Source organism: Stegodyphus dumicola, chromosome 6, assembly GCF_044657685.1.
Source record: "Stegodyphus dumicola isolate Sdum_Otavi_A_Nest chromosome 6, ASM4465768v1".
NCBI lineage: Eukaryota > Metazoa > Arthropoda > Arachnida > Araneae > Eresidae > Stegodyphus > Stegodyphus dumicola.
Genome location: NC_140773.1, coordinates 122790583 through 122803669, shown reverse-complemented (window position 1 = coordinate 122803669; position 13087 = coordinate 122790583). Strand labels below are relative to the sequence as shown.

Here is a 13087-nt window from a genome sequence, read left to right as displayed (position 1 = left end):
AAGGAAGAAGCTGTACCTGCTGCGCTGCAAAGAAGGATTTAACAATCCAAGCAGTATGAGGGCGGGCATTGTCCTGTTGAAATACAGCGCCTGGCAAGCTTTGAAGGAAGGGAACAGCTTCGGGCTGTAGAACTTCACGGATATACCTGTTGCTGTTCAGATTGCCCACAATTCGTAGCAATTGAGATCGTCTATGATATGCTATGGCGCCCCAGACCATAACTCCGGGTGTTCGTCCACTGTGGCGTTCGATAATGCACTCCGGAAGGTGGCGTTCACCGGCATAGCGTCTGACACGAATGCGGCCATCATGGTACCACAAATTAAAGCGGGATTCGTCAGAAAACACGACATGCTGCCAATCAGCACGCCAGTCTCTATGCTGATTGGCCCATTGTAGCCGCAGGCGGTGATGGTCGTGTGTTAGGGGGATCCTGTATAAAGGAGTCCGTGCGCGCAGTCCACACTGCAGCAGACATCTACGAATTGATGAAGCACACAATGAAACACCTGTAGCTATTGACCACAGTGCTGCCAATTGTCTAGAGGAAGCTGTACGGTCCGTCCGCGCCATGCGGACCAGGTGTCTATCATCGCGAGCTGACGTCACATTTTGGGGTCCACTCCCGGATTTCCGAGTTGTCCGACACTCGTCCGTCCACTGCTTCCAAACGCGCATCACTGTGCTGCTGTTACGCTGCACACGAGAGGCTACTGCACGATACGACAATCCAGCTTCACGAAGGCCGATGATTCTCCCTCGTTCAAACTCTGTAAGTTGTTCAAATCTCGCTCTCTTTCATCGATGAGGCATAAGTACAGATTGAGTTAACGTTTACCACTAGCAGATAACCACCGATAACCATACACGCCTCGCTACAGCCGTCTATTTATTCGGATCCATCAGCCGTTCAGAGGGCGCTGCTCAGCATACGCATGCGCTACGGATTTGCAATTCTAATCATTTGCATATCATGCGCTACTTTGCATTTCCTGAAAATTTCAGCTCACTCGCGTAAGTCCTTCATGGTGTTGCAATTTTCACAAACGTGAGTGTAAAAAATATTTCCAAACTCTTTTATAAGACACTTTAAGGAATATTCAAATCTTGGTCGACATCCATCTGTGTTGACCTCTCCCACGATTCTACCAATTAATGATGCCTTTGAGCCATAACTACCGAATACTGATTATTCTCAGAAATTATGTTCATTTTAACAACACTACAGACCAGAATGCCAGCATGCATCCACTGTGCACCACATTGTCAAATCACCGAATATGCATATTTCCGATGATAAAATATGCTTGGAAGTGAAATTTTGTGTTAAATTGTATTTAATTAATATAAATAATTATAGCATGGGGCGGCAACATAGTGAGCATACTTTTTCCCATTATCCTTTAATTTTGATGGCCAGTATGTATATGTGTGTGTATATATTACTTAAAGGAATAATAACAAATACTTGGACATATATGTATGCCTTGTACATCCATACAAGACATATATGTATACCTTGCCGACAAGCGAGTTAACAGATTCAGATAATCAGAATACCAATTGACAAGAAAATATAACATAGTTTCTCTCAACAATATTTAAAATCTGTTGTATAAGTTTACAGTCTTGATAATTTCAGCATCTTCAAAATATAACATTTTCTTCAGTCAGGAAGACATCATACTATTTCTTCTGAATTTAAATCACTTACAAGCTCTTTTAAGTAACATTTCTTTTTAGGCATATCAAAATAATAACAATGAAGAGCTGAAATATTTTGCTATGACTTAGAAGAAATTTAAAATCAAACTAAAACAGGATGAATGCAATTTTGAATTCAGAGGCAGCAGCAGGAAATTTCCTGACTTTATTTAAAATGAAATAATAATAAGTTTAGATATTAATATTATTGAGCCAGGAAACATTTAAAACAGATCCTTGACCAAAGGAACTAATTAAAAAATTAAATATTACTAATTCTAAAATATGTCAGCCTTGTGGATTCAAAAAGATTACGTTACCATTCTCACGTATCTGACAAAGATCAGTCAGCCCATGACATTCATTGTGGCAAGGAATCAAATGCACCTGTCATTGACACCTTGAGCACCATATAGGTGACAACTCAACTTTAGCTCAGTTCCACCCCCAAATTTTGAAAGAGATCACTCTAGGAAGGAGAGCAGGTCCAAGGTCTCCCACTCCTCTTTCCCTACCACAATCTCTCTAGAGGGCTTTTGGTTTGTCGCATATTTAGAGTGTCATACAGGCCCATACTCATTTAGAGTGCCCCCATCCCATACAATTTCAAATATCCATACGTGTGTATGGCTCGGGGTACTCTAAATGGGCATGGGCCTGTATGGCATGGGGGCACTCTAAATATGCGGCAAACCAAAAGCCCTCTAGAGAGATTGTGGTAGGGAAAGAGGAGTGGGAGACCTTGGACCTGATGCCATACAATTTCAAACATCCATACATGTGGGATTCAAACGCAGGCGTCTCAGTACGTTTGTCAATGTCGCTTACCATTATGCTTGTTGGACAGCTACAACAAGAGATTTAATAATAACAACAGGTTTGGGATTTGGATTGATTCAATTATGACAAAGAATACTGGGGCTACCTACCCAAAATAAGAGATGTCTGTAAATGATTTTCTCTGTATTCATGTTACATATTAGGAAAGGTTGCAAAAACGCTCAAATAGCCACTTGTTAAATAGGATTTTAACTTGGATTAAACTACCAAGTTACTTCCTAACCTTATCAATCAACAATGGGATTTTAAATATGAATTTATTTGGTTATAACAAAATGCACTGGAGCTACCTGCCTAACAGAATGGATGCCTTCATGGAGGACTTCCTCAAGAAAAATGGCTTATATTCATGCCATACATGAGGAAAACTACCAAAATGGCCAAAAAACTGCCAGCCTGTAAATTATGTCAAGTTTCTCTGAAGATCAGATGAAACATTACTCAATACAGGGCAATGACGAAATAGAAATGCTTCATGCTGACAAAACTGGGTTGTCAACTAAACAACTAAAAAAATCTTACTAAGGTAATCAAATTTATGATTCATAACATCCAATATTTTTTTCTTTTAAAAATAAATATATTATAAATTAGAAAATAACATTAAACTTTGAAACTTTTTAAAGAACTGGATTTTACAGAATCCTTAAAGTGCTTTCAAATTTTGAAATATATATAGATCTTACAAACCCTTTCTCTGCGATCCAGGATGTCATCCATATCAAATGCATCTACATCAGACATTATACACCTAATCCAATAAGAGAACGTTTTAGAATTAAAAATGCAATTTAATAACAAAATTTTGTTTTATTGAAAACTGTTAAAATATATGGAATACAAATGCGGTACTACCTAGATCCATCACAGCAACGAAGAGTAAGTTCAGTTTTAACAGTTTTTACCATGCCAACCCAAGAATCTTTAAATACAGCAACATCAGCAACAAATTCCTGCATTAAAAAGAAACAGACAAATAAAATTAAAATATACTATATTTAATAATCAACAATGTCTTTTTTTTCGCATTTTTCATCAATATCATATAACAGATTAATACATAATTTAACCCAAAAATGAAAAATTCAACTATAAATTTGAACATAGAATTATCTATCCTTAATATGCCATAAATATATCCAAATCTGCAAATTCTATTCATTCTTTTTATGGCATTACTTCAATCATAAATATGAAAGAAATACTTCTAATATAAAATTACACAGCACAGTTTTTTCTTAGGCCCAAAAGGGCTATTAGTCTCAAACCACGATTTTGCGTTGATTTACTTTAAACATCATCTACAGCTGTGCTGTTTATTTTTCATTCATGTTTGGCGCCATTCAGCAAAATGCAAGATATTTATCTTTCAAATTTAATAACTGATTGACAAATTAAGCTATTTAAAAGCAACAGATGTCGTTCTTAAGAATGAATTTTTAATCTGATTGATTTAAATAAAAATATGTTTAATTCATGATGTACCTAATGAAAAAGATTAAAATATTTTATGGAATTATGATTTAAACAAATTTAAATTCTTAAGAAATACATATAAAAGTAAAAAAGTAAAAAAGCAAATTTAAATTCTAAAAAAAAGAAAAAAGCCAAAATAATTTAAAATAATTTAAAAATATGCAAACATGTAAAAGATTTAATTCTCGAACTAATCTACAATATCATTTAAATTCAGAAGCATAAGCAAATCAAGTGCAAAATCTATCCATGAAAATAAATCTACTAATTTAATAAATTAAAATTAAATTAAGCAATTTTTTTAAAAAATGCATATGTGAATGATCGTAGAGTAGGCAGGAGACAGACTTATCAAGGGGAAGTTGCCTCCAAACCTAACTCTCCAATCATTCAATTCGTGTTTCGTCATTCATGCAGGCAAGGGTAAAAGTCAAAACCAAAAGTAATTCCAATAAAGTGGTACCCTTAGAATTTAAAATTTAAGTATTAACATTTAAGAATTCAAGTTCAAAAAGGAAAATACTAATTAAGTCTTTTGAGAAACAAGCAAGTAAAGTCAAGAATTAAACTTTTTCTTAAAAAATTAAATTTTTAAAAATTAATTTTTTATAAAATAATAAAAAAATCTAGAAACCAATGTATTTTAGAAATCCTTGTCTACAGAAACTTCCCCTACACAAATATGCATATCAATAAAAACAAACTATAAAAGAACTATACATAATCCATATAAACCAATAAGAAATAAAAAACAAAAAGAAACAAAAAGAACTAATTCACAATTTTTAAAATAAATATATATTTAAAAATATAATTTCATATTTAGAAAATACTTAGATACTACATAAAAATTTTTTTAAAAAAATACTTAAAGCAAGTAAATAGTAAGTTTTAATTCTAACTTACCTACTATATGAGTGTTGGAGTCTGCAAAAGTGTTGTGAAAGAGAAGTAAGTGTGTTCTTCAAATTATATAGATGGCGCTTATGTAGGTAAAGTTGAGTGTCAAGCTGCTATCTTTGTTATAGTAAAAAAAATTTTTTTAATATTAATATTAATTAAATTAAATTAAATTAAAAATCCTAAAGGTAGTAATATCAATTATTTAGGGAGTTAAGTAACTGAGCCAATCAATCCCATTTTGAAAAACTTATAATTGCATTTATCTCATCACTTGTAACACATAAAATCTTAAATATGTTGGACAAACCAAAATTAGTCTTAATATTAAAATTAACAACCACAGAGCACACATCAAAAAATTTGCAACTACTAATTTTAGCACAGTTAATACAGCTGAATTAGAACATTTTCAAATACATGATTTCAAAAAAATTAATATTCAAATTTTGGACATTGTACCTGAATACAAAGTTAGATTATTTCAAGAGTCACTCTACATGCTTAAATTCAAAACACTTTACCCTTATGGTCTCAATACATTCAACCAACACATTAAATTAAATTCTGAAATTCCAACTTACAGCCATTTTAAATTATTCAGTAAAAAAACATTACGAGGAACGAGAGCAGGTAACAAACATAAAAATAAACTTCTTTCAATAATAGATACAAAAAAGTTCGATAATATAAATAATTACTTTCTAACTGATAATTTCACTAAAAATATAATTACTTGGTTGCATACTTGTAAGCACAATTTCTTAAAATTACTAATAAAATTTGTAAAACAGCATTTTACAGGGCACAATATTATCAAAGACCTTATTATTGACTTTTGCAATTATAAGTTCTCTACAAATAACAAATACAATAAATATTACTGCAAAATCAATTTCCTTCATCCAAACTATGATCATATTCAGTTTAGCAAAATTTTCAGAAAAAGTCAACAACTTTTTCCAGCTACCAAAGTACAGATCTCACCAGCTTTCAAGTATCAAAAACCTCTTAGTAAATTGCTAATTAACCACCATGAATTAGCTACTACAGCCCATTGATACTGTAAAGAGCTTTAATACAAAGATTTCATAGATAAATTTCATCAACATATTATAACAGGCAATTTAGCAATAGTTCAAAACCAACATTTAAGAATTTTAATGGAAAAAGGTACCAAATTTTAGACCAGTATTAAAAATTAACAAACATCACAGTTTTAAAAGTTTCGTAAAAAATATAGACGAATTTATAGTTAAAACTAGTTTCAAATTAAATATTCCAAATTCTACCTTTATGGCATGGAAACATGCAGTATTAGAAGAATTCAAGCAAAAAATTCGAAGAATTGAATTTAATATCCATTTACAGTGGAATATTCTCATATCTCTTTTACAGGATTTAAAACAAAAGTTCATAATTACAAAAATTGACAAAGCCAATAATAACTTTAGCATAATATGAAAATTTTTTTATGTCTCATTAATTAATACTGAACTCAATAATGCCATTACTTACAAACTCGCCAATCTACAAGAAATGTTATTACAAAAAAGCTAAAAGCATTTCATAAGAAACTGCAAATTTCACAACCATCTAACTACAATAGATTAGCAAATCTATATGCTCTCCCAAAATTTCATAAATCACCACTCAAATTTAGATTTATTGCTAATGGTACAAATAATTATAAAAAGAATATAGATTACATATTTGCAATTATACTTAAGAAAATCTGTAATTTAATCCAATATCTCGTTAACAAACAACACAATTATAGTTGGATTATTTATAATAATGCTCCAGTTTTCAGCAGTTTTAAAAGTTTAACAATCAAGAACATTAAATGTTATGACTTTGAAAACCTTTATACTTCTCTACCATTAGAAGAAATTTTTACTAGTTTAATGCAACTCCCACAACTTTTTCCTGACATACTTGACATCCTTTGTATTGAAAGATGGAATACTTATCTGAATTATGCATTATTTTATAACTACATTAAATACAATAATAAGATCTTTCAGCAAGTTAGAGGAATTCCTATGGGAGCAAACAGTTCTACACAAATTTGCAACCTATTTCTTTTTACATTTGAATATAAATTCCAACTCAGTTTAAATAAAAATGAATTAAAGCTATTTGCTCATACTTTTAGATACATAGATGATATTATAACTTTCAATAATAATTCTACTTTTGAGAAATTCAAAATTTACCCAAATAGTTTAACACTTAATAAAACGAATACGAATCAAGATACTATTGAATTCCTAGACCTGCAAATTATTAAACACAACAAAATTAAATTATTTGATAAAAGAAGGAATTTCCATTTTCCTACTATTAAACTAATTAATTGGAACTCTAATATCTCTAGAAAAGTAATAGAAAACACGTTTCATAGCCAAATTATCAGAATAAAAAATATATGTACTGAAAATGACGATTTAAAGGAAGAAATCATAAAACTAATTAATGTACAAGTTGATAACCAAGTACCACCAAAATTTATTAATTTATATATTAAAAAGGCAGGCCTTTATAATTTTTTGGCTCTTTTGGATATGATAACATTACCTTAAACCTTAACTGGAGGGTAATGAAGGATATAAAAGAGTAGAGAAATTATTGTAAATTTTTATTGTAAATATTTTGTAAATATGTATATTTAATCAATACTGGATTCTTTCCTTTTACTAATAAAGGGCCAACTCTTTTCAAAAGTCTCAATTATAGCCTGAATTGAGTGAAGATTTTAATCTTCTTCTTCTAATTTTCCATACTTAAGCCAGTATTTAGTTAAGTTTTGATATACCAATTAAATCAAGTTCATTAAACTTTTGATATTTTCTTTCATCAAATTTAAGTTTTATTTAACTTCCTAAAGGAATTTTTGAGAAATTTCTGGGAATTTTTAGAGGTTTTTTAAGGACTTCATTTCAAAAAAAGTTTGGGAAATTTTACTTTAAAACTTTAATATTAAAACATTTCAGTTTTTCTTAATTACTTTAATTTTTTGCAATTTTCACAAAAAATATCTTTCACTTAATTTTTTAACAATTTTTCAACAGAACACACATTTCAAATTACAAACAGTTTACATTTTTTTCACATAGCACTTCACTTGAATTTCCTTCAAGTAAACATACATCTCTTGATTGGCTCAGTTACTTAACTCCCTAAATAATTGATATTACTACCTTTAGGATTTTTAATTTAATTTAATTAATATTAATATTAATATTTACAAAAAATTTTTTACTATAACAAAGATAGCAGCTTGACACTCAACTTTACCTACATAAGCGCCATCTATATAATTTGAAGAACACACTTACTTCTCTTTCGCAACACTTTTGCAGACTCCAACACTCATATAGTAGGTAAGTTAGAATTAAAACTTACTATTTACTTGCTTTAAGTATTTTTTTAAAAAAATTTTTATGTAGTATCTAAGTATTTTCTAAATATGAAATTATATTTTTAAATATATATTTATTTTAAAAATTGTGAATTAGTTCTTTTTGTTTCTTTTTGTTTTTTATTTCTTATTGGTTTATATGGATTATGTATAGTTCTTTTATAGTTTGTTTTTATTGATATGCATATTTGTGTAGGGGAAGTTTCTGTAGACAAGGATTTCTAAAATACATTGGTTTCTAGATTTTTTTATTATTTTATAAAAAATTAATTTTTAAAAATTTAATTTTTTAAGAAAAAGTTTAATTCTTGACTTTACTTGTTTCTCAAAAGACTTAATTAGTATTTTCTTTTTTGAACTTTAATTCTTAAATGTTAATACTTAAATTTTAAATTCTAAGGGTACCACTTTATTGGAATTACTTTTGGTTTTGACTTTTACCCTTGCCTGCATGAATGACGAAACACGAATTGAATGATTGGAGAGTTAGGTTTGGAGGCAACTTCCCCTTGATAAGTCTGTCTCCTGCCTACTCTACGATCATTCACATATGCATATTTTAAAAAAATTGTTTAATTTAATTTTAATTTATTAAATTAGTAGATTTATTTTCATGGATAGATTTTGCACTTGATTTGCTTATGCTTCTGAATTTAAATGATATTGTAGATTAGTTCGAGAATTAAATCTTTTACATATTTGCATATTTTTAAATTATTTTACATTATTTTGGCTTTTTTCTTTTTTTAGAATTTAAATTTGCTTTTTTACTTTTTTACTTTTATACGTATTTGTTAAGAATTTAAATTTGTTTAAATTTAAATTTCATTCCTTGCAGCAATGGCGCAAAGAATATTTAATTAAATATGTATTTAAATTTAATTTTTTAAATTAAACTCAATTTATTCTTATGAAACAATTATGGAATTATGATATATAATTTTTTCCTTTTTAAATATACAGGAGATTTATAATGTTCCCCTCTTGGTCTAAATGCATATTCTTCCAGTATCCTATAAATAGTTCATTGTTCCACCTGGGCCATTTCTACTGACAATCTTTACTGGTAAAGTAAACCATATTAAACTTTAAAAGAATCCTTCTAGATGATAATTAAAATCTGAACCCTTTTAAATTCTTTTTAGTACAAGCATTTCAACATACAGCACTAAAATTTAATAAACACTTCAATAAATTTTCTTCTTCTGGGCCATACTATTTAAGAAAGTTAAAAATTAATTTAACCACTTCAATTTTAGCAAAAAATTATTTAAATTTTTTTAACTATTTCAAAATCTAATTTTCAAGTACTAAATTAGTTTTCCTTACAACTTTCTATACTTACTAAAATCCATCAATTTTAGCTTGTAACTTTAATTACAATTCTCAATATTTAACAACCCTGAATTACATCGTCTTCATTATTTTATTTTTCTAAATCAGAGGCTCAAAAGTATTAATATTACTATAATTATGAAGTTCAAATAAATAAGAGTACTAAACCTTGTGAAAAAAAGAAAAGTGTTTGTGCTACATCCCTCCAATGCAACAAGCCTCAAATTATTATAAATAATATCAAACTTAGTCTCTGAAAATTATATAATTTAATGTTTAACACTGATTAGAGTTATGAAAATGTACTGTTTTATACTTTCTATACTAGCTGCTAACACGGCTGCCATTAAAATTATCATTATAAAAAAGAAAAAAATCTATACTGTTTTTAATGAGTCCAACTAACATAATTTTGTGGTTCCTGCTAGTAATTAATAAAAATTGGGATGAAGAAATGTGTTTATAGCTTTCACATTGCCTAGTTTGTTGATCAATAACAGACCAATTAAACTTGAACGAATAATTAAATATCTTACATTTTGTTGGATGGCAATAATACTGGCAGGTGAAAGATAAAAATATTTTATTTTAGGAAGTGGCAAGACACTTCTCTAAAATTGCTGCATTTGTTGATTAAATCTGAAAGATAAAATGCCAACACAAGTTTTAAATTGCTGAGTTTTCTGATTAAATTTGATACAGAAATATCTTGTGCTTTGTTGAATGGCAACACACTACTTTAAACTGATAAGTCAGATTCAATTAATTCTTTAAATTGATATATATCAAAATTTCATTAACTTCACACAAAATATAATTTTTTTTAAAAAAATTCAAAATTCAGGTTTAAAGGTTTACATATTCAATGGAAGACTTGTAGGGTTTATATTTATTTTAACTAACATTTATTTTAAGCTATCTTTCCTGTCAAGCCTTTACTTTACCCTAGAATTGCCAATGCTAGAGTATGTAAATTGTAGTAGAGCGTGCAGTATATTCAAATTTAGCAGAAGTAAGTTGAGTTTAAATAGAAGGAAAAGAAAAGGATCGAAAATGAAAACATTATCGAGTGTTAAGAAAGTGTAAATCATTATGTATTTGGAATATACTGATACTTATTCCTTCCAGATGCTGGAAGGAAGAGAAAAAGATTGATTGATGAAGACCAAACGGCAGAGAGGATCCTGTAAGAAGATATTGTATTCTAATTGTCTACAAAAACAATTGTAAATTTATTAGGCAAAAGTTTGTTTTATGTAAATGGGGCTCTTGAGTCTTAGGTTAGAATATGGAAACTTTTCAACAGGTCGTTTCTAGGACCTGCTGCAAAGTTTACCAAATTCTGGCAGCAGCAAATATAGGGTTTATATTTATTTTAACTAACATTCATTTTAAGTTTAAGCTATCTTTCCTGTCAAGCCTTCACTTTCCCCTAGAATTGCCAATGCTAGAGTATGTAAATTGTAGTAGAGCACGCAGTACATTCAAATTTAGCAGAAGTAAGTTGAGTTTAAATAGAAGGAAAACGAGATTGTAGGTGTGCTTCTTGAATCGCGAATGTGAAGGTTGCTAGGTAGAAATTTAATAGCCGCACGTTTCGGCCTGTGTGCCTATCTCGACAGTTTGCTGAATCTTTCAACTGCTTAATTAGTAAGCTCGCTGAATCTCAGCTGTATTTTAGAACGCGGTTAGGTTAGTTAATATCTCAGAGCCTCGTAGGTAGTGATCTAGCTATTTATTCATCCTGTCATTATTTTTTAGTTTTACATTTCTGTTTCTGTTAAACTGCTGGGTTGGCGTAGTTTGTGAGCGTCAAGTGGACGCAGCTGTTATTTTTAAAGTGGAATAAAAAGGGCTTTAAACCCTTCTTACATGTTTGTGTAAATTTACATTTCGTAGCAGTCACTACCACAGTTGCTGACAAGTTGGGGCCACACGTTACTACAGACTGATCAAAATTTGGTGGCTCTAGGTGCTACTGTTTTCGCACAGTGCAAGGAACGTACATACATACATATTCTTCATTATTAAATAATATACTTAATACTTGAATGTGACAAATTTCAAAAAACTAAGTATGAAATCTAGAATTTTACTAATTTTACCTCCATTGGGATTAAGTCTTTGCTATCAACTCCAACAACAACCTGTTTGGTACCAACAACTTGAACATCAGCTTTCACAACTGTGTATCTACAGTAACCTAACTGTGTATCCTTTCCTTTAACAATTTTTCTAACAACATCCCCAGGCATTAAAGATCGATCACATAATTTAACCTAAAAATGAAAAAAAAAAAAAAAAAATACATTAAATTGTAAATTTAAGCATACACAATTCCAAATTTCTAACAATTTTATCTTACTTTTAATAAAACTATTAAAATGAATGCTATAAAAAAGAGAAAGTTAAAAAACATGACAATACTGACATGCAAACACTGCATTAGAAGAGTGAACTACACAGTACAGGTACTTGCATATTAATGCAAACACCTTTGTAGAAGCTGCCGAATAAGCTAATGAAAATGTGTCAAATTCTGTCATCCATACACATAACATATTCTTCATGCTACTATAAGTACAATAATTCTTCAGTTATAACATGAACATCATCATTTCCACATGCATTCTTTCTGCTGTATTCCAAGTTAAAATGTTTTTAATATGCCAGTGGTATTCAGTCTATAGGTTGTGACCCCATACACTGGAGTTGCAAGGTGGATGAAAAAATTTTAAATAAATTTTAAAGAATATAAAAAACATACTCATCAAACTTTGAGAAAAAATTTTAGTTCTTAAGTGAAATTTTATTAAATTCTCAATAGATACTCTATTTTTAAAATGACTTCAAAGAAATTGGCTCTGTCTCTTTAAAACTGTTCTAAAATCTAATTTAGTCTGGCTATGCCTTGGACAATGTCATGTACTGTCTGTCTATCAAAAGAACAGCTCTCGACAGATAGTATGCAGCTTTCTGTTGCCTTAGCCCTAACCTATTTTTCGCAACGATGTCTAAGAATTGTTTTTCTGTCTGTTATCTTGATGTACTTAATAACAAACTGAATTTCTCTTTCCACGGCCAACATTCACAAAAAAACAAATAACAATTAAACATTCACTAGGCTCACCCCTACTCTAAATATATTAACCCTGTTGCTACCAAGCCCACATGCTAGATATACAGGTTATGACAAAAGGTCATGTCCAAATGGTGCATATGGTTGTGTCAGGTAATGAGGAATTGGAATTACCAGTGAATTGGGGATCTGAAATGTAATTGCAATCTGCTAGAGGATAAGTGCCAGCAGAGGCAAGTGCGGGCAGTCGGATGAGTCGAAATGCGGACATTGCAGGGAAAAGATGAACCAGTACGACAATGCAAAACTGATAGACATGCATTACATG

The 13087-nt window shown here is 30.1% G+C and overlaps 1 protein-coding gene across 2 annotated transcripts in view; it reads right to left on the bottom strand.

Moving 5' to 3' along the window:
* LOC118196453 ((E3-independent) E2 ubiquitin-conjugating enzyme) overlaps positions 1-13087 on the bottom strand; it is a 194985-nt gene that overhangs the window by 167668 nt on the left and 14230 nt on the right. For both annotated transcript variants that reach the window (XM_035367911.2, XM_035367912.2), the window contains exons 2-4: positions 11786-11959; positions 3401-3498; positions 3236-3296 (exon numbers count right to left, since the gene is read on the bottom strand). In XM_035367911.2, the coding sequence (XP_035223802.2) occupies positions 3236-3296; positions 3401-3498; positions 11786-11959 (333 nt within the window). The remainder of the gene's footprint in view (positions 1-3235; positions 3297-3400; positions 3499-11785; positions 11960-13087) is intronic.